This window comes from Puntigrus tetrazona, chromosome 10 (assembly GCF_018831695.1).
Source record: "Puntigrus tetrazona isolate hp1 chromosome 10, ASM1883169v1, whole genome shotgun sequence".
Taxonomy (NCBI): domain Eukaryota; kingdom Metazoa; phylum Chordata; class Actinopteri; order Cypriniformes; family Cyprinidae; genus Puntigrus; species Puntigrus tetrazona.
Genome location: NC_056708.1, coordinates 3,290,899 through 3,313,542, shown reverse-complemented (window position 1 = coordinate 3,313,542; position 22,644 = coordinate 3,290,899). Strand labels below are relative to the sequence as shown.

Below are 22,644 nucleotides of genomic sequence, written 5' to 3'. Positions count from 1 at the left end.
CTGTCATAAAGACAAAAGAATCCATATCACCAGGAGGCGGCCTAATCATTTGTCAGTCTGAAGTACACAATAGTAAGTTATATTATGGCTGCTGGAAATGTAAACAAGAGTATAGTGTCCCACAGAGACAAAAAGTAGCAACGGCCTTAATATAATGCCAATTTTAAATTTACTTCTAGTAACTTTTCTAGTAAGCTACTTAAGAATGCTGAGTTTAGCTACTGGTGGATATGGATTTTCTGTGTGTGGGCGCCTCTGATGTCACGAGTGAATACAATGAACATCATGTGTTTATATGCTAATGAATCAATTCATCTATTTTTTTGCCATTTAGGCACCCTAACCATTTTAAAAGTATCGATTTGTCACCTGCATCGAAACTCAAACGCTACTAACCCTCCATTTGACGTCACTATTTTAAACTATTTTAAAATATCATATCGAATCATAAAGGGTGTAATGATGACGATAAGTGAATTTGGCTCAACTCAGAAACAAATCACTGAGAAAAGATCAGAATTTTATCATTTTGAAAGCGTTTACTCTGATAATAAAAGGGTGGATGCTTTCTAGGACAGATATTGTGTTGCTCAATACAAAGACAATGGAGCAAATAAGAGCAAAAGAAAGAAACTAAAAGTATTCAAAAACAACAATGACACTTTTCCTGGAAATTGAGAGAAAATGGCAGACACAGCTTGACCATCAGCTGGCCCAGTCCACCTCTAGACTTTGAGTAAAAGCTACACACACAATGTAATTCAGGTCCATAGATCAATGGACAACAGGGACAATAAAGTGGAATATACCCATGGGTTCAACTGTCCTGGTTTCTAACCATGGAGTAAATGATACCCTCGTCACATCTATCCACAACGCTCCAGTCATACAGCAGGAAATCAAGCCGCTTAATACAAGTTTACTTCCTCTAATAAGATATAAAACACAGAACACAACACCAGTTCACCTGTTGATGAATTTGTGCAGATACCGTATTCCTGCACTACTTCATACAACAGGATATGGATGGATAATTCAGTATAAAACACTGGCGTGACGGTAGTTGTAATCTGTACAAACCAAGAGGGAGGCGCCTGCAAAGGCCTTGGGTAATGATGACATCTGAGTTTGCTTCTGTTCACAGACACTTCTGCACGGTCACAAAAGCTGACATGCTTTACGAGATCACAGTTTGAGAACGGATAATGAGCTAACACTATTGCGCAATTTCAAAGAACTATTTTTTCCTGAACTCATACCCACAGCTTTCATATTTTTATGTTTAGTTGGAATTTTAAAACATTAGGCCTGTTTCAGTGATGGCTGGATAAATGTTTCAGGATATAAGCCAGGAGGCCATATTTATCTAACCTCATCTCTCAAGAAGGTTAGCGATGTTTCTTTCCTCTGTCCCCATTCATAATTAGTGAGCGAAGGTTCTGGTGGTGTGATTGTTCAAAGAGAAAGTCACTTTCAATCAATAGTTCTGTTTTAGGAAAATAGTTATGCCAGTAGTTAACCGGTAGAAATAACATCCAATACATTTAAAAATGTCCTTGATACATGTTTGATTAACTTACTATTATACAATAATAAATTATGCATAATTACATGCAAATAACCATAAATAACATGTACAGTAGTTAATTAATACAAGTCTGTATAATTACACAGTAACAAGGACAGAGCTTAAAAAATAACCCAAATTTGTCTTCAGTTTGCCAAAGTTAGTAGCTGGATACACTGAAATGTGGTAATTTGTCCTTTGAATTTACTTTTAGCAATTATTGAGTGAAAATAGTTTTAGTAAACCCACCAATTAACAATTAAACGATTTAATGTTATAATATCTGCATACGTGACTACAAAACTCCAGAGTGCCTTTTAGGACAGAGAAAAATGTAGGTGGGTGGCAAGTTGTTTTTTCAAATCTTTTATGCTTCTCACAAACTTTATGCTCCATAATAAAACATGGTAAAGTATATTACTAAAATATACCTGTTTTACTTATGACTGGTTTTGTGTCCAGGCCGCTTTTGACTATTGCTTGCTGTACTAGTGTTTTCCTAGTACTGGCAGTTTCTAACTATTCTCTGGTTAGATGCTCATACCGCTTACTTCTACTCCTAGTTTCCCTGAGTTCTGTTTTGGACTTGGTCTAATGATGTACATATAAACTGCATCTGATCCTTGCCTGCACCTCAACTTCTGTATCTTTGATCTTGCATCTTAAATCTGTGTCAGTCCTTATTTTCTCAACCTTTCAGCCGACAGCCACAGATCCCAGGCTTTCTTTTACAAACCATCTATGCAAAATGTAGTTAGCGCCATTAACATGCTCAGTTTGGAGGATGGGCTTATGATTGCGAATTATGATTATCTTTGCCGCGGAATGGGTACGCCAGAATGAGGAGTCCACAATAATCCATCACACGATCCTAAAGCTGCGTGTTTGTGCAGATGTTCCTCCTGGATGCAGACCAGACTCTTTTCAACGTAAGAAAGCATTACTTATGATAAAGGGTCAGATTTTAGCAACAAAATTGCAAATATCTGGTGATACATTTTATTAAAACACAGCTTCTCCAGATGTTAATATAGAAGGACTGGAGTGGTACGGGTTATCAATACAGTTGGTGTATGTATCAAAATGTGCTATCATGCCAACAAAGCGAGGTTACAAACATGCTAAAACTGTGTATTAATATATGTGTCAAACACATAGTATTCGTGTATGTAGACCAATGCTACCTTCTGTATAAATAGTGCATGCAAAATAATAACAAACTGCTATTTATACACATTTTACAGACTGAGCCTTTTTAATCAGCTGTTTTAATTGCTGAGCAAGTGATAGAATGATAGAATCAAGAAACAAATGTTAGTGAGCCTGTATGACTTTTTGCTTTGCTCATGGATCACAGTGCTCAGGAATGCTGGACTAAATAAGAATTTGCATACGCACCTGCTTCTCCCACTTCACTTTGTATTCCATCCACAACATGAGCAGATTTTTTATAAAACTTCTGGGGGCCAATTCAGAGAAAAACTAATACTAACAACGACAGATAATAAGCTACATGCATTTGTGAGAACTTCAAATGACATTTCCAGCGCCACATAATCAATACAGTCCCGCTGATCTGTTAGCATCAGTCTCAGATACGGTCTGCCATGCATCCTGATGTACCGCCAATGCAATACAGATCTTATTTACACGCACAACTTTCGTGCTCTTTTGAACAAGAATGGTCGAATTTTCCAGCCGTCACGCCAGCATTTTTATCTTAAGCACTACTTCTCTCTACGGTACACCAGGCTTAAACTCCTGCATGCGATTAAAAGAAGAGGTCATCGCACCGGACTCGTGCAGTGAAACGCTGCAAGTACGACCCCGGAACCACCGCAGTTGCTCTCTTCATACCGACATTCAGACAAAGAGATGCACAAGCTCCATGACGTCTATCTGTATCTTGTTAGATGTTTCTAACGATATAAAACGGAACATTTCATCAGTGAATGTTACCGCGTCTATCGGTCCTCAGCTGTAGATCGTAAGGTGAAACCGTCATCGTGCCGGTGTTGCGGATACGAGCAGCCAGTGCGATATAAATGCGTCAGTGCATCGCTCGGATGCTGCAGCAACTTTGACATTGAGCGCTTTAACGCACGGCGCTTGAGCTGCTGCCCGATCTCTGTCTCGTGCCCCCTCTCTCTCTCTCTCTACCGTCTCTCTCTTTCTCTCGCGCTCAGCACTGCCCGCTGAATAATGAATGAGCAGAGCAGCACTGGAGCTGCGGACGTTTTCTCTCGTTCTAGTGCAATCATAGAAAACCGATCATAATGAGTCGAGCGCTTTCGCTCGTTACAGCTCGCCTATTCAATCTGGCTCCCATCCTGCCGTGGTTTCCACCCGGCAACAAAAACGCAGGGGTCAACAGTGAAATATTGGTGCCCAGGACATTTTTTTTTGCACATTTCTAGAACAATTAAGTCGCGCTACACCGTCCCGCTGCGACTCATTATATGAGACGCGAAAATGTTTCCAAGGTGAATCAAGAATGTCTTCATCATGGCGTCTGACAATCAAAACAGTCCATATCTTAGCGACATATCAAAGACTCGTAAATTAAAATAATGCAGTAACGCAATAAAATTACTTTAAGCAATGGCTTATGCTGCCAAACGAAAAATACATATATACATAGCATTGTGACGGGAGGAGCCAACGACAGACAGTGGCGTGGCGCTGGGTCTCGAGAGGCTTTTTTATTAACAGAAATAAAATAAAATACAAAATAAAGTGTCCATGGGAAAAGGTCCAACAGTGCGGGGACGGTGTCTCGCTGTGCCGCGGGAAAGTGAAGCGTTGAGGCCGTGGTTCCAGGGGAAGGGTCCAGGCGGGCGGATCCGCGGTCGCGCACACGCCCCTTTTTCTGGTCCGGGCGCGAGGGGCGCGGCTCACGGGGCGCTCGTCGCTTCGCGTTCGGGCGCAGAGTGATGAGCTCTGCGTTCGACGGGCGGGTGAGGTCCATCTCTCGCACTTCCTGGACCTAATGACACCAGCGCATGCACGGGGAAGAGACCGCGTCTCCCGAGAGAGGCGCGTGACGTGGCCCTTTAACGGCAATGGTAACGAGGCTAAATCCATCGCCAGGTGTGCCTCACACACGCCGCCACAGACCTGAATGACACTACTCTCCTCTCGAACACACCCACTCCGCCGGGAGCCTGTACACAAAGCACAAAGGACGGGTGATGGTACTCATAGAAAGAGGAGGGGTAGTTTGACTGTCACAATATATATATATATATATATGTGTGTGTGTGTACTGTGCACATTTCTTATACAGGATATATAGAAATAAACATACATGCAAATATAGGCTATATTTTTTTAGAAAAATAAGTAATGTTTACTTATTAAATATATGGAATATAAATGCTATTAATGCAATTAATTAAAATTAATTTAAATACATGTAACATGTACATGTACAATAAATGTAACTTTTCTAAACATATAAATATATACTCTATTAATATATACATAATAAATATGGACGGTACACGCATATATTATTTAAACGCTTTTATTTAAATGCTTTTATTTTGGATGCTGTTAATCACAATTAACACTAATTATTAGCAAAACTTGACAAAAACATGTCCAAGTCAAATTTGATGAATAAATGAATGAATGAACATTCAGTTTAACATTCAGTGATATAACTTCAAATGAAAGAATGCGCATTATACTTCGATTTATGTATTCCTACTTGAAAGTGCTGGAAGTATGTGTCTTAATAAATATATAAATCAATAACAGATGTACCAGTGGTGAGAGTCGCTGAATATTGTCTTTACCAAAGGTGGCCTTGGAGTCGCTGATCATTATTACGCAATTCATAAAGTTCATGCATTTTTCATAATCTCTCGACTGCTCCCAGAAAACAAGCGATTCTTCAAAATGCTATAATTTCATGTAGAGACACACAATACTGTTATTATGCAAGAACCGATTTTCCAGCTTACACGTACCCACATAACGTCTCGGTAATAAATTTAACAGTGCCCTGAAGTTATAAATAAAGCCGATTAATAAGGTAGGAAACAAACCCGCTGGCATCCTACTATGTACTATGTAATGCATTGAAATGACGTTTCATTACTGTTTCCTGTCACTAGCGATGGAAGGTTTTAGTCCACATAAACCGTCTCAGACATATTGAAATATAATGCAATACAGGTGGCCCTGTGAAACTGATCGCCGTAGTCTTACCAGAGGGTCAGCGGCTCGTGCCATGGCTGCAGGATACAATCCGTTCTCTGGCGTCAGCAGCACTGAACGTGCCTTCTCTCCGCCTGCAACAACATCACCAAACCAATCACTAAAGTTATCATAACCACAAACAAACCGTTGCGATTCTGGATTAATATATATATTTACTGCACGCCTACCGCCTGGAATCATGCCAAGGTATCAACAGAAAGCTGCACTTCACAGTAATGTCGTCCACCCAGCAATAACTTGTTATAACGCAGTCATTTCAAGAAAAATCGGATGTAAATTTGGACGTGACTTTGTTGATACTGTACTAAAGATGACACGTAACCACATAACCATAATATCTCATCGCTTTTCTAATGGCAAATGTGCTATTATGGTTATTTGTGTGTAACAGAAGTAATTTGAGGTTATTATTTGTGCCAGATGAGGTATTTAAAGAGGAGGATGTAAGGTCTGCGGTGCTGTGTTTATAATAGAAGCCCACACAGCCTTAGGGTCAAAGGTTAAGATACTGTGGTGGGTTTGAAATGCTAAATATGCTGTGCTGTCTCACCGCATACCTACCTCATGTGCATGCACACACACACACACACACACACACACACACACACAACTTCTATTTAATTACATATTACATTCCTGGCATCATTGGTTGTACATCTGCGCTTTATTTTTAAAAGGATAGTTTATCCAAAATGAAAATTCGGTCATCATTTACTTACTAACGTTAAGGGAAATCTCAGAAACGCAAATTAAAATAATTACAGGTAACCAAAGCGAATTAATATCAATAAAGCAGGTTTATCCAAATCATATAAATACAAATGGTCTCTTTACATGATTCAGGCTTGTTTAGATAGATTCAGTTCTTACAGATCTTATGGAGTGACACAAGGGCAACTTAATGTTAGTTTTTTTGTGAACTATCCCTTTATTGCTATATGTGAGAGTAAAAACAGACTGCCTAACGGAGGAGCTCTTAAAAATAGCTGTGAACGGTGTTTGATAGATTTCGTCAGCATGTTCCCAATGTGAGTTCTAGTACGCTCTCTCAAAGCCTGTTTGCAATCAGGTCAGAGAGTTTATTACAGGCAGATCTGCCCATTACCCTGTTGATATTATTCCCTGCAGCTGGTAAGTTTAATGGCGTGTTTCTTATTCATTACATACAATTTTGTGTTATATGTTTTCTGCACTGAACAAAATAACATCTAAAAAAAAATAAAAAGAATTGTTTTATGAAAAAAAAAAAAATAAATTAATTAATAAACAAAAAAAGACTAATGACAAAATAATAACAACAAAAAATGTATGTAGTTATAAAATCTAATCTAAAATGGTAAAAAATAAATTAGGTAGCAATTGCAAATGATCACTTTTGTATAAGTGTAAAAGGTACATATCATATAATATAAATTTTTACGTTTCTTTTCTCCAGCATCTATTTCTAGTGCAGCTGTTTGTAAACTTTTGTTGCTGTATGAGTCCCTGGTTTGTCTTGAGCAGTGAAGTTGCGCTTGTTTCAGACAAAAGTCCTGCGGTTTCTATAAACCTTGCCTTGCTTGTATGCTTCGCACATGAGAGTAATTTCCCACAATGGCTCAATTTTGAAATCCAGCTTTGCCACTCTGACAAAAGTTATAGGCTCTAAACATCTAAATATCTTAATAACTTCTAAATAACTGTGTTTTTAAAGGTCATATCTCATACTTCATGTGTTAATAGCACTGTGTTTCACTGTGTTGCTTCGAGACAACTGTTTCCATTTTTTTAAAAAAAAAAAAGAAGAATCTTGTAGATAAGGCATTTGTCACCGGAATGGTTTATGTAAATGAGGAGTGGATGATAAGACCTGGTGCAGCTGTGCTGTTTTTATTCTTGGAGGCTTCTCTGACTAATAACACATTAAATCGTTATTTTGAACATCTTTAACGAAGGTTTGTACCCATGAGCTCAGAAAATTGCAATTATGAAAGGTTGGTCTTAAATTGATTTTGTTCTGAATGAAAAATGATGCTTTTGTCAATTTAATAATTCATATATATTTATACTGATCTCATTTTATTACCTAGGAAGCATTGCTCTAACGTAGCATAATAAAGCACACATAGAGATTCACTGTAAGCGTGTAGCTAATGGAGATTAAATGTTATTTATAAAAACGTATATATATAAAAAATGCGTATAAAATGTGTATATATATATATATATATATATATATATATAATATATTAATGTGTATGTATTTATATATGCATAATAAACTAAAAACTTTTTTTTCATTTTGTGTTTTTTTTTTATACACTAGTCATTTGGAAAATGACAAGCTTTCTTTCTAAACCTACTAATATTATGACTCTCACAAACCTGTAGCAAACACAGATCTCCTCAGCGGATGTCAGCCTTTAATTGCGAGCGAGGAACAGATTTGGTGAGGGTTAAACTTGCTGTTCATGCAATCTGTGTGTGTGGGGGTGCAGACACATCAGCATATCTCATTCACGTCTGGAGAGACGAGCTCAAGACAGACCCTGCCGGAGTTAGTGCTGCCCAGAAACAGGTGAGGAATGAGATTACGGAGAGGGAAAGTGCTAGTAGTGTCCCGATGAGGAGAAATTAGTTAGAGAAAGAACCATAGCACAGACACAGGAGGGTAGGCACATTGGAAAAAAATGCTGTTTATTGGACTAAGTATACCATACAAAGAAAAAAAAAAAAAACTTAAAGCCAATGTTACAGCAGCGCTGCTGGCAGTCCATACCGGAGAGAGTGTGAGAGAGAAAAAAGAATGATATGATACAGAAAGAGAATGTTATCATCATTAAAAAGATATAAGCAAAGTGGAACAATTAAAATTACACTTCAGGATTACAAAAATACAGCAGATTCTCAATGAAGAAGCACAGCAGTAATTTCGTGGCAGATCAGAGCTCATGTGGGAGCCACACCACCGTATTAATGTCCAAAACTGAATTAGAGCTGTTTGGCAGTTTGAGGCTGAAAAATCCTGACAGACAACATCGACACTAGCTTTACTCTGGGAGCATCAATGTTTCATGGAGCTGGTATTCCTACATCGTGTAAACAGATTCAGACATGAAATGCTCAACCTTAAAGACCCCATGAATTATAAAAAATGCCAATCGTGCCAATCTACACAGCGATGCCGTAGAAGAACCGTTTTTGGTTCCATAAAGAACCACTGAGTCAAAGGTTCTTTAAAGAACCTCCTCTTCGTTACATTTTTAGAATCCAAAGAACCTTCTTTTTCTACAAAAACAAACTTTTGTGAAACAGAATGGTTCTTCAGATGTTAAAGGTTATTTACAGAACCGTTTAGACAAGAAGGTTCTTCTATGGCATAGTGTAGCACCTTTATTTTTGCTGTATACTTATGTATACTAGTGTACTCCCAAAGGTTAAAAAAAAGCATTTATCAGATAAATGCATTTTAATTGGCTGTGCGAAAATATTGATGACTTGCTAACATGAGCGTATACAAGTTTCTGCCTAGTAAAATTCTCATGACCGCCTGCAACAGCACATCAAGCTTCTGTTCAAGCATATTTGAGTTATCAGTTAACATTTACATCAATGGTAGTTACTCGGTTGGCGCATGTTACCAAATATACAAACTGCAGGCTGAATCAGAATGTATAAAGTTTAGCAAAATCCCCAACTAGTAAAATAGTAAATTAGCTGATGGTGCAGTCACAGCATCTTCCAGCAGGGGCTGTTAGTTAACTTCCTGCCCAACTTCCTGTTTCAGAAGGAGGATGTCAACTCGTCAAAGGAAACTGTACTCCTCAAACAATTTCATGGGGTCTTTAAGCCTGAAAAGGTGAACGCTGAGTTTGTTTTGGCACCAATTTCAGAATCATTTCAGGTAAGACCTTCATACATGACACTGCCTGTAGTTGATTTGTAGCTACAAGAACACACTCTTATGACAAAAAAAAAATTCCAATAAGTTCTCTGCAGCATGTCAAAGCGTATTAAATGTCATTGGACATTATACATGAACTAGTTCTGCATTATTTTGGCTATTACTGTTTTAACTACATTTTTATTGTAAAAACAATAGTCAAAAAAGGTAAGGTCTTGTAAAAAAATCCACAAAATGTGACAAAAAGCCTAATTAAAAAAAATTGTACATGCATAATTATACATAATTAAATTTATTAATTTTTGTAGGTTCATCTTCAGTTCAATTTGGGCGAAATGCAATTGATGTATAACTTTTAATTTCATTTTAAAAATGTGTTTATTGTAAATATAAGGTAAGCTGGCTTTTAAGTTCCCCATCTGAGCATCATTTGTACAAAAATGATGTATTATGGCACTAAAACAAGTTCTTCTGTAATGTGGCAAGACTTAGAAAAATAAATAGAGAAACAGCAAGGCAGCTGGTATTAGTGAAAGGAGAAGTGTTTACTTAGAAATATGTCTTTTAGATATGTCCTTTATGACCACACTGAGAAGTTTTTTATCGAATGGTATTGAATATGCAAACAATGTGCATATATTAAAAACACTTTCAGATTTCAACCACAATAGAAATAAATGTGGATTAAACACTCATTTTGAGTGTAATATATGTACATTCTTTCAGGCATATTATCCATATGCAGCTGTAATCTCTGTGACGTCGTATTTGATTATGAATAATAAGCACTAGTGGGCTATTCATTTACAATAGTAATCTTCCTTTATACACATATTCTTAATATGTTTCTCTCACAAAATATTTATTTAACACCAGTGTCAAGTCTAGAATGTCTAAAATGATGCGTGACTGGAATTTGACTGTCAATTAATTATTTCAAATAAAGATTGGTTTGTTGGTATAATATTTGTACAAATTGTGCACTGCATTTTCAGATGAATAGCAAATATATCCAAATACATTTAGCACCTCCATAGTCCATGTAATCTGTGTAAAGAGTCACGCCAGTGCTTTTCATTCTCTAAGATGTGTGTTTGCACACATGGCAGTGCTGAGCCAATTCCGAGCAGCTCTTTGAATGATCCAGCTGACTTTTTTCTATTTAAAAATGGTAAAAATCTGTTTATATATGAGGATACAGAGGCACAGAAGGGCAAATGTATTTCAATAAATCTTAATGAAGTGAGTATTTATGTACATTCTCTCCATTTTGTTGGGAAAAATAAATCTGGATCTGTAAACAATAAAATATATTGGACAACCAACGTTTATGGTAATTTGAAGGCTTTGTAAGGCTACTGCACAACATGGTGAAACATCCTTGTTTCATGGATCTGCTTTTTGTTTTCATATTGTATGAAATATCAAAAGGGATAGACATGTATGGACCATATTTTTGTAATCTATGCTACACAATTTTAAGAAATGATCTAACCTTATATTGGACAACTAGATTGAAGATTCTATTAATTTTGTTGTACATTTACATACTATTTTTTGGCATTTTCATTTATATATCATCTCAAATGATAATTAAATTAATTATAATAAAATGTTTTTTTAATGGGGTACGAACTTTTTCACAGACACTCTTAAAAATGATGGTTCCAAAAGGGGTTTCGCAGTAGTGCCATAGAAGAACCATTTTGGGTTCCTCAAAGATCCTTAAGAGAACCGTTTTTCTTTTTGCGATGAACTTTTTAAGATTCCTGAGAACCTTTTGTACAATGAAAATGTTAAAGGTTCCAATATAGAACTTTCATTTTTAAGAGTGTATCTATTATCCAGCAAATCTTCTCCTAAAGATGTTCCCTCTGAATCGCACAACCTTACATCAAGAGAATCGGACGATCTGTGGAAAACAGGTCAGAAAGAGCGAGAAGCCAACTTCTCTCACGTCACAGAGGTGGAGGTGCTGTTAGTAACAGGGTGAGATTTGTTTTTAAGGAAGGCAGAGCCTTGGTGAATGTGCTCCAGGAAAGAGAAGTTGCGGGAGAAAGGTCACATGACAGCACAGCACTGGCAGCGTTTTTTCTTTTCAATACCTGTGGGTGGCAGTTCCTTGGTCGAGCTTTCATCTTTGCCTTCTGAGGACAGTTCGGTGGTATCGGACAGAGGCCGGCCCGACACAAGGTCAGCGGCGTTTCCATCGATGGTGGAGATATCAGTGACGGTCTTCTCCCGAAGAGATTTCTCATCGTCCTCATCGATTAGGACGATCTCAGCCTTGATGGTGCCGTCGAAGCCAAGCAGCTTCTTGGATTCCTCCTCGTCCTCGACGCTGTGGTAGCCCATGAAGATCATGGTCACCGGTTTGTCGGCAGAGGCCTGTGGAGTCTCCGTGACCTCACCTTGGTAGCCTTTCCTCGGGGATTGTTTGTGGTCTTGCTTGGAGCTGACCTGTCCTGTAGTTGTCTGGGGCTCAGCGGGTGTGACGGTGACCCGGGCTCCGTCGCTTCGTTGCTGGGACTGGCCCACTTGTTGCATGAGCTCGTCCACCTCGCCGGGGCTCCAGGGGTGCGTGCCATTCTCCAGTGTTGTAGATCCCCCAGAACGCACCTCGTAGATCACTTTGCGGCCGTCGTCGTAGACTTTGACGCCCCTCTGGTGAGCGTCACGTGGGCTGACCGCAGAGGCCGAGAGGATCTTGCTTTCACCCGTTTTCCGGTCCTTCTCGACGCTGATCTCCATGGCGTATAATGCTTGGGGAAGAGTGCAGATGATTGTGGGTTAATGTCTACTCAGGGTGGCCTATCATGCATTACTGAAATGTGGCATGCTTGTTATTAATGGGTTTTTCAGTGATGACACTACATCCATGCAATATTTGTACAGTCTCTAAATTGGCATTGAAATCAGAACCAAAAAACAAATTCAACCTACCCTTTGCACTGTTATTACGCTGTTGCCAGTAACCGCTGTACGCTGATGTAAACTTAGTTGACGACACGCTCGACACATTTTTCTTGATTTTACAGAAATGCACCATTACTCTTATATTATATTGACAAACTGCAGTCTTTGGAGTTTATTAAAAGTAGCTTCCATTGCTTGGCAATATACGAAAAAAAAACAAAAAACACCCAGAGCTATTTGTGAGGCAGCTAATTTGATTTATCTACACCAGTGGTTCTAAAGTGGAAGCTTGCAACCTAAAAATAGGTTGCAGGGGAAAAAATACTAATGCAAATAATGAAAATGCAACTAACCATAAAATTGTGCAGCTAAAGACAGATAAAAGCACTCTTTTAAAAAACAGCTGCATGACATATAGCTGTAACACTTTATTTAACGGTTACACCGATTAGTTGCTTATTAGTATGCATATTACCAGAATATTAGTCATTTATTGTTGCTAATTAAGCACATATTAATGTCGTAGTTAGCTTTTTTATTCTAATTGCAGGTAATGTAATATCAATGAAATGTATAGTTTAATTACAATATTCTAAATGTACTAAATTAATCTTTACAAATGTGTATTACTAATATTTTTCAATAAATGACATACAAATTTAAATGGAAATTATATTGAAGCGTATTTTAGTGTTTATCATGCTTATCAGTACATTTTAACCAAATTTAAAAGGCAATAGAATTATAAAATGACATATTTGTATTAAATATTTAAGAGGGGACATACAAAACACTACTAAGTAATTGTATGTATTGTACATTTAAACTATAATACATTTTAATTTAACTGCAATTAACACTTAAGTATATTTTTACGTATATAAGTATATAATTTTCATAACAAAAGCTGTGTGTCTAATTAAATTATGATATTTTAGCTTATTTATTTGGAATTGCAAGTTCTTAATTGCCCTAGTGACTGTTGGTAAATCACATGCTAATAACATTTGCTTATTTATGAGCCAGTACAGTTCATATTAATAATAATAAAGTTTGAGGCTTAATTTGAATGACATTCTGTATGGTAACTATTAGTTGCATTTTCGCAACTCGATTTCCAATATAAAATCTACTTTTGAGATTAAACCACTTGAGAACCACTGATAAGCCATTTATATAGAATGTACGAAATAATGAAATCAAACTCAAAGATTTTTGTTTTTATAGCTCTGCAACATTGTTCTATTCATTTCCATACCATTTCTACAGCGAGACATGAACTAGATGTGTTTGACTCATCTCCATCACATCACAGGTCTGCTTTCTCTCTGGAATGCTCATTAGCGCCTGCTCAGCAAAAGCAGGTGTCACAGCTGTCCAAATATCTCAGTTTAAACCTTTGAGATGTTGGTGACCAGTTACCCTACTGTGCATAGATTGCGAAATACACCATGTTGTCCGTTGGCTTACACGAATGCGCTGCGGTGAGTAACTGCGCCATCTGTAATCTACATTACCGTACCCTCTTTTGGCCTCGGCCCAAACCCGTGACCAGCCCAGCCCCTCCCACATGCCCAACAAGCACCTACCAGATTTTCTTGGCGGTTGCTGATCCCCTGAAGCTGAGACGGGAGTTTGGGAGTTCAGTTCTGGGAGGTCCGGGATCTGGGAGCAGTTGTAATTCACCGCATCTGTCCGGTGGAGAGCAGAAGAGAAACTAAAACTAGATTCCTGCATTCAAAAGCCCACCGAATTTGCTCCCTCCCCTTCCAATCCCCCCGTACTAAACTGAGTTTCCCTCTCTCTCTCTCTCTCGCCCTTTTTTTTCCGTGAAGCAGCTGATTGCTTAGACAGCAAAAGCAACGCGAGTGAATTAGAGCATAACAATGGTGGGCTCTGGGTTGCAGGGATTCCCTGTGAATAGGTGGATCACGGTAAACAAAGTGCAGAGTCACTGGCGTATGTGTGGAGTTCAATAGTCTAGCTGAGGCAAGAGGGAAATGGTCCAAGAGGCTAAAGTTGGACCCCCCTGTCCGACAAATGATGTAGACAGACATGTGTTTGATTGATTATCTACCACTGTGCTGCTACCTTGGAAGTAACATCTGATGGATCACACAAATGTCCATGAACTTGGTACGAATTTATTCAGACTTAGTTTGCTACTACAGGACAAAAATGTGCATATGACTTCCATACCTCCATCTTGATTCTGAAGACTCTGTAGATAAAAACAAGACGCAGTGTGATTAGAAAAGATGACTCTGTAACATGCTCTTCTATGGTACTACAACAAAATATCGAAGTGGCTATAACTGGCTACTGTGCACAAATAAAAAATAATTATTACTTTTTAGAGCCATGTTGGTAATAACTGGTATCAAGGTGATTTGTCGGAAAGACTGTATTTTCTTTGAGTCTTGAGTTAGTAAGAAAACATGGCAAATAAAGCGTCTGGTTTGAACATAACTGACATCATAATTATGACTTTTCAACCCATAAATATGAACTTGAAAAGTGGACTTGAGTGTACTGTTAGTTACCCTCAAGTTCTCTCAGCAGAGTAACGTATTTCATCAGTTGAAACATTTACTCATCTTCTGTTACAGTAAAAGCCACTTGCTTTCATATTTTGTTGAATGGTATTAAGACATTTTAGTTTAGTGGCTGAAGTGTCCATTCACTTTTTGAGGCCACTCTGATGCATGTTCTTCTGAGGATCACGTACCTTCTGGAGATCTTCAATAGATCTCTCTGTTTCCCGCAGTCGCTCTCTGAGAACTTGTTCTTTAGCTGATATCTGTGATTCTTCATTCTCCAAAAGACTGATTTCTGATTCCAATCTACAAAAACCCACACACACAGACACACAAAAAATACAGCAAATGTAATTATTATTATTTGCATGCACGTACATACACGAATGAAATTTTTTAGTAAATGCTAAAGACTTTAGAGACTTTCAATGGAGAAGTGCACCCAAATATATATATATATATATATATATATATATATATATATATATATATATATATATATATGATAAATGATAAAAATAATTATAGAAACTAGAGAATTGAAAACCTTACTATTCAAAATGTTGTTGTCTGTAAGATTTAACGAATTTTAAAGTGATTTTTCTAATGTAATATATAAAAAATATACTCTGGAATACTATAACAATTCAGAAATGTCAATATCATTTAAATGGTTCAGAAATCATTCTAATATGCTAATTTACTAAGCATTTATTATTTTTATTATCAATGTTGCTTAATGTTTGTTAAAGTTTTTAGAACTTTGTAACCAATAGTCAAAAGAAATCAAAAGAAAGAGCAGCATTTTTTGACACACCACTTTTTGTAGCATTGTAAATGTATTTACTTTGCAATTTAATGTTTTCACGCTTAACAAAATATATAATTGAAATCTTACATACCCCAAGCACCTGAACACTTATGCATTTACAATTACACATAACAAAAGCTGTTTTCTGTCCCAAGCACAAAGCTATTATACGGCTTCAGGGTAGTTTTAATATATAGTGAAAAGATACCTTTATGCTTTTTGGAGTAAATATTTTTTCAATGCAAACAAAGCAGAATACACATTCTGCTAAAAATATAATTTTGCCTTCCACGGAGGAAACAAAATCAGTGCTCTTTATTCCCTGATGAAAAATGAGAACCATAAAACCAAATCTCCTGTTTACTGTATCATGTCTTTGAACTTCAAGTGTGTTTTTTCAGGCGTACAGATGTGCTGCCCATTGAGTGTATTCGCCGCATGGAATGCAGTCGTGTGCACACATTGTGGAAGTGAATGAGACACATCCCTTCAGTGTCAGTTAACCCATGCATATCTCTCTTTTCCCAGCGGAATCCATTCTCACTCATTCTGAATGCTGGCAGCCAATGAGGAAGCTGCCGGCGGAGGAACCTCGCTGCCTCCGCCCATGAGAATTTCCTGCTATTGTTTGGATCTCTGAGGTTACGTGGTCTGCAATAACAAAAGAGAAGAAGCCTTCCCACGATTCCTGATGAAAATTACATTTACAAAAGGACATGTGCTATCTATGTATACAAACATAATGGATGGCCATGAATGCATCAACATGTGGCACTGTCTGAACTTCTTGTTTGAAATTCAATTAAAGGAACCCCACTGGTTTTTCTAAAACTTGAAAAGAGCTCCCAAAGACTGTAAATAACCAAAAATAAACAAAAAACAAAAGTAGTCTATTTGATATTGAGTATGTTTTGAGGAAAGAGCGGCTTAGACATTCTGTGAAACAACTCTTTTTTTTGTTTCTGATTACTTATTATGGAAACTTAAAAAAAGAATTTACTGCATTAATTGCAATTTACTGAATATGTATTATAGTATTAAATGCAGTTGGATTAACCCACTTTGGCCACTTCTATGTATTGAAATATTTTTGTATTTGTTTGTATTATACATAGTAATTATGAAGATGCAATTCAAAACCTATGAAATGCATTAACTTCAAATGTGATATTTGCACTTAAGTGCACTATGACAAACGATTATTAAAACAATGATTATGTATGCACTTCAAAATTGATATTATAACAAAGTGCAGTTTTCAAAAGCGTGTTAAGAAACAATGAAATACTCTATATTTAAATATTTAAATGCCCTCAAGTGTTTTATTAATATTGTATTTTCTGCAACTACGTTTTTTAAAAATACTTTTAAAATGTGATGTGCACTACAAGTTCACAATACAGTTAAGCACACTTCTTTTTCAGAACATGATGGACATCACTGTGGGTGAACCGTTTCTTTAACATCTGTGGGCAACAAGAACAATTGTGCGTTTTAATCATAGCTCGGTAATGAGGGGTTGCCTGCAGTAGAATGTATTTATGCTGTATTGGTGCAAGCCTAATTAGTGATCAGTGGAGAACAATTAGCTGGAGGCGTCTAACGATGAGTCTCGCTCAAGATGGGAGAAATACACACACACACACACACACTTTGGGTGAACACTTTTATTTTGTACTAACTTTTTAGTTCTACTAACTATGAGTAACTTTGCGACTACATGTCATCTAGCAGTCATTAGAGTATTCAACCATCTGCTTAACATCTGCTAACACTTTATTTTGATGGTCTTCTATGGATGTTATACTTTGCAAGCGCATGTCAACTTATCCTACTAACCCTACGACTCTACTAATACTTTAATGAAAGTTAGTCGGCATACAGTTGCAAAGTTAGTTAAAGTCAACAGAAGGAAACACAAGAATGGCTACGTTATGGATACGTGTAACAAAGTCAAAGACCCGAGTCTTCAAGGCCCTCTAGTGATTGAATCATGATATAGCATGTTTCAAGATGTGTAAGACTAACACATCTCTCAGACAAGCTTATATCTATATATCATAGTTTATATCATAGGGTCGGGTAGGAAAAAAGATTGGTAACACTTTAGAGTGTCCGTGTTAGACATGTACTTACTAATAACAATAAATTATGCAGAGTTACATGCAGGTAACCCAAAACCAAAGCCCAAACCTAACCCTAACCATATAGTAAGTATACATGTAGTAAACTGTTATTACACTTTAAAATAAAGTATGACAAAAAGATTTATAGCAGTCCATTTCACACGTTACACTTTGATATAACATTGAAATAATTATGATTTATTAAAGGGACAAAGCCATAAGTCAAAATATATGTTTTAAGATTGAAAATATGTTTTACATTTAAGTAAAGGTGGGAGGAGAGAGAGAGAGAAAGAATGAAAACGAAACGTTTTTAGTCCCAATTTATAGTTTAAAGAAACTGATTTGATAATTGCAGTAAATTACAGCAATTAATCAACTGTAATTAATAAAATGACAACACAAACATAAATGAATTGCTCCAACCTGACATTAAAAAATTGATTATTATGTACAATAATTGCAAGTTAACTCTTATTGTGCTCACTTGTTCAAAAGGTGTTACAAAATATCATGGTTTTCATTTTAAATATAAGTTTGGAGAACAAAAAAAAAGAGATTTATTGGAATTTTGACTTTCATGAGAATATTTTGAGAATATTTTATGCCTTAAATAGATTAATCACGCCGAACTTTTTTTGGATGTATATAGGTTCGTGACTCGTGTCCAAATCTCTGAAAGAACAAGCACAACTATGAATGGAGCATTTCTGTGAGCTATAATTGTGTGAGCACACACGGTTGTGATTGAACACATAAGGCCCTTTCACTAGCTGTGTGTTTTCTTTAATAACTGCTAACGCAGGACTTCCATGTGCAAATACCTAAAACACGAGTTTGTTCAGTAAAGTGTGAAAAGTCTGATTTGAACCAAATTATTTGAAATTATTAAGCAGATTTCTCAGTTATTTAATATTTCAGTGTTAGTTTTTCCATTACAGAGAGGTCCCTTCATTCCATGCCTGTAAGCTGTGATGGGTGTTGACCATGACTCATTTAAAAGCAGATTTTCCCCATTTTTCTTTTTCCAAAGCTCCAAAGTCCGAGGTCAAGAGTGCATCTTGTGCTGCGTCTGGATGAGCTCATTCAGGTCTCACACCCACCGCTGACTTCCTGCATCATTTCTCACGCTTCCTGACTGCGTACATCACTTTCTCCTTTTGGTTATTTCCACTATTCTCTTTGGTGATTCTCATTGGATTATTATGACTGTATTATACTGAAAGTATTGTAATACAATGAATGTATGACATATGATTTTATTTAAATCATCTTAAATTACTCAACAGCATTAAATAATTACATACGGTTTATTACATTTCATTACAGTAGGACAAGTGCAAAAAAATTATAATTTTGGAATGGGTTCAAACTGGCATGCGTATTTGCTGTATTGACCAACAGAAAAGTTCCTTGGTTTGAAAGTGACTTCTTCATACATCACCATTATACTGATCTTAGACCTTTTTTTACATTTTTCAACTTTTGCTGCACATTTTTGTGTAAATACTTGTTTTTGTGTAATTTATGAATACCAAGTAAACAGTACATTGTTATTAATAAAAATAAATCAAAAGTTCTGAAAGTCTTCCATGCCATTGACTAGCTGTCTTGTAATTTCTCACCTTTATTTTCTGCTCCCTCCTCCTCCCCAGCACCACCTGCCATAACCTACTACAGGTTCCCTTTTGTGTTGAAGGAGGATGTTTGACCTTCATACAGTCTTGTAAAGTGGTTTGAAAAAGTGTTGACCTCCTTTTTTTGCATGTTTGTCACGTTATGAAGAGAAAACTATATCCAAGCCCTGTGTGAAAAAGTGCTTGCCCCCTAAACCGAGTAACTGGTTGGCCACCAACTACAATCAATTGTTTGTATCTTTACACAATTGTCATAATTCAGCCACATTGGAGGGTTTTTAGCATGAACTGTCTTTTTAAGGTCATGCTACAGCATCTCAATAGCATTCAGATCAGGACTTTGACTAGGCCACTCTAAAGTCTTCATTTTATTTTTCTTCAGTCATCCAGAGGTGGGCTTGCTGTGGTGTTTCAGATCATTGTCCTGCTGCAGAACTCAAGTTCGCTTCTCTTGTGGTCACAAACAGATGGCTGGACATTGTCCTTCAGGATTTTTTGGTAGACAGCAGAATTCATGGTTCCATTTATCACAGCAAATCTTCCAGGTCCTGAAGCAGCAAAACAGCCCCAGGCCATCACACTACCACCACCATATTTCACGGCTGGTATGATGTTCTTTTTCTGAAATGCTGTGTTACTTTTATGCCAGATGTAATGGGATGCACACCTTCCAAAAAGTTTCATTTTTGTCTTGTTAGTCCACAGAGTATTTTTCTCCAAAGTCTTGGACATCATCTAGATGTTTTCTGGCAAAACTGAGACGAGCCTTTATGTTTTTTTTGCTAAGCAGAGGTTTTCATCTTGGAACTCTGCCATGCAGACCATTTATACCCAGTCTTTCTTATGGAGCAATCATGAACACTGACCTTAACTGAGGCAAGTGATGCCTGCAATTCTTTGGATGTTGTTGTGGCGTCTTTTGTGACCTCTTGGATGAGTCGTCGCTGCTCTCTTGGGGTCATTTTGGTTGGCAGGCCACTCCTGGGAAGGTTCACCACTGTTTTTGCCATTTGTGGATAATGGCTCTCACTGTGGTTTGCTGGAGTCCCAAAGCTTTAGAAATGGCTTTATAACCTTTTCCAGACTGATAGACCTAGATAAAGTTGTGGCAGGAGTCAGACGTGGGTGTGTCTAGAGACATTGAACTCAGGTGTGATGAAGCACAGTTACGTTATGGTTCAACAGGGTATGACATTATGTGTGACAAACATGCAAAAAAAAAAAAAAAAATCAGGAAGGGAGTCAACACTTTTTCACACCACTGTAGTTTAGCAGAGCAATTATAAAAAAAAAATGTCTTAAAATCGGCTTCATTTTGTCCAATGCATAATATAATTTCTTCTAGTTTGGAGTTGAAATACGACCCTGAAATATATGAGCTGTTTTTTGTGTTATTCACACATTTGTAATCATTCCAATATCTATGATGTGAGGTCCTGTGTTCAGCCAGAGTCCATCAGCAGTAGAGCAACCTCCATAATTCATGTTCCCATGACAACAGAGATTGATTGCTTCCTGTCCAGTTAAGCAGATGTCAAATGTGAATGGCTGTAAGGGAAATCGCTTAGACTTGCGTCTTTGTCGCAACTGTAATTATGAGGCAACAACATAGAGATTCAACTCTGAGGTGTCCTCAGACTGAGATATGACTTGTTTCTAAGGCAACGCTCATTATGAAAAAAATAAATCCATGTGTGACCATGTTGACAGCAAAATATTGCATAAATTTACCTCAATATTCTCTCACTAAATACTGAAGAAAATGAAAGTGCTCCAGTTAACAGCGGAAATTGAAATAGTACTGATCTAAACCAAAACACACACATACACACACACACACACAGTTATTTTAAATAAACTAAATGATAACTAAAATTATATAAATAAAATAATAAAAAAATGCAATTGCAATTCATTTTTAAAGAAGTCTACACACTAAAGTAGTGAAGCACAAAAAAATTAAACTTAAATAAAATGTATATTTTAAAATGTTTAATTATTTTAAATAAAAACTACAATAATATCTCAATAAAAATTTAAGTAATTTAAAACTTAAATATTTTTCATGCTGACTGAGGAAGCTCCATGCTCAGCCCAAACAGGGGAAGAAATTCAGTAGCTCACGATGTTAAGAGGTCTCAGCAATAGCCAGCCTTATCTATAACAGTGATGTGATGTTTATTTTTACGTCTCTCTTTCTTCCAGTGCGAAAGGAGAGACCTTACACTTTCTTTTCACCATATTAGGAGCTCGTATCACACAGTTGTATAAACAGTGTGTGTGCAGATGTGTCAGGGAGGTGCTTTAAGACTGAGTTAGTACCATGTCAACGCCACATTTTTCTTGGAAAGCCTGGTAGTTAGAGCTTTACTTTAGACTCAGTGGCTGGGACGTCTTCTGTAATGATAAGTTTTTAAGAGAGGTCTGTCCTCGCAAGAGATGCACTGCTGTTTAGCCCAGGCTATAGTTAAAACCACCAGCGCAATACAGCCAAAACCATTTACCATAAGCTTAGTTTCAATGCTTTGTCATTATTTTGTTCAGTTTTTGCATATTAAGCAGGCAGGCATAACCTCATGCTTTGCGTTTTCAGTGTGATACAGTAATGTATCAGTTAGGATGATTTGTTTAAGACTATATTTGCATATTTCTAAATTATAGACTTCTGTTGGTAATACTGCTCGGTCTGCCGTCAGTCAAACTTTTGCAGGTGTAGTCTAAAGACACATTCCCTCACAATCCTCTTATTTTAGACTAAAAGTATTTCTTAGCTTTAAACTGTTGCTTCTTCTTTTTTTTTTTTTACCAGTGAGGAAGTCATCTTGTCTGAATCAGGAGAAAATTCTGCAGAACTCAAGCATAGTTCACAAGCCAAAAGAGCTAAAAAAAAAAAACGATGTGGGTGGATTTTTATGTGAGAGACAACATGAGATGGACTTT

At 37.0% G+C, this 22,644-nt stretch overlaps 1 protein-coding gene across 4 annotated transcripts in view; it reads right to left on the bottom strand.

Moving 5' to 3' along the window:
• Positions 1-5,192: 5,192 nt before the first annotated feature.
• Positions 5,193-22,644, bottom strand: part of LOC122352986 (paralemmin-2-like) — a 36,461-nt gene continuing 19,009 nt past the window's right edge. Inside the window, exons 5-9 of one of the 4 annotated variants that reach the window (XM_043250796.1) lie at positions 15,322-15,436; positions 14,793-14,814; positions 14,183-14,284; positions 11,783-12,439; positions 5,193-5,865 (exon numbers count right to left, since the gene is read on the bottom strand). In XM_043250796.1, the coding sequence (XP_043106731.1) occupies positions 5,720-5,865; positions 11,783-12,439; positions 14,183-14,284; positions 14,793-14,814; positions 15,322-15,436 (1,042 nt within the window). In that variant the 3' untranslated portion in view covers positions 5,193-5,719. Of the gene's footprint in view, positions 5,866-8,629; positions 12,440-14,182; positions 14,285-14,792; positions 14,815-15,321; positions 15,437-22,644 lie in introns of those variants that run through there. The other 3 variants (XM_043250797.1, XM_043250795.1, XM_043250798.1) reach the window with 3 other exon arrangements.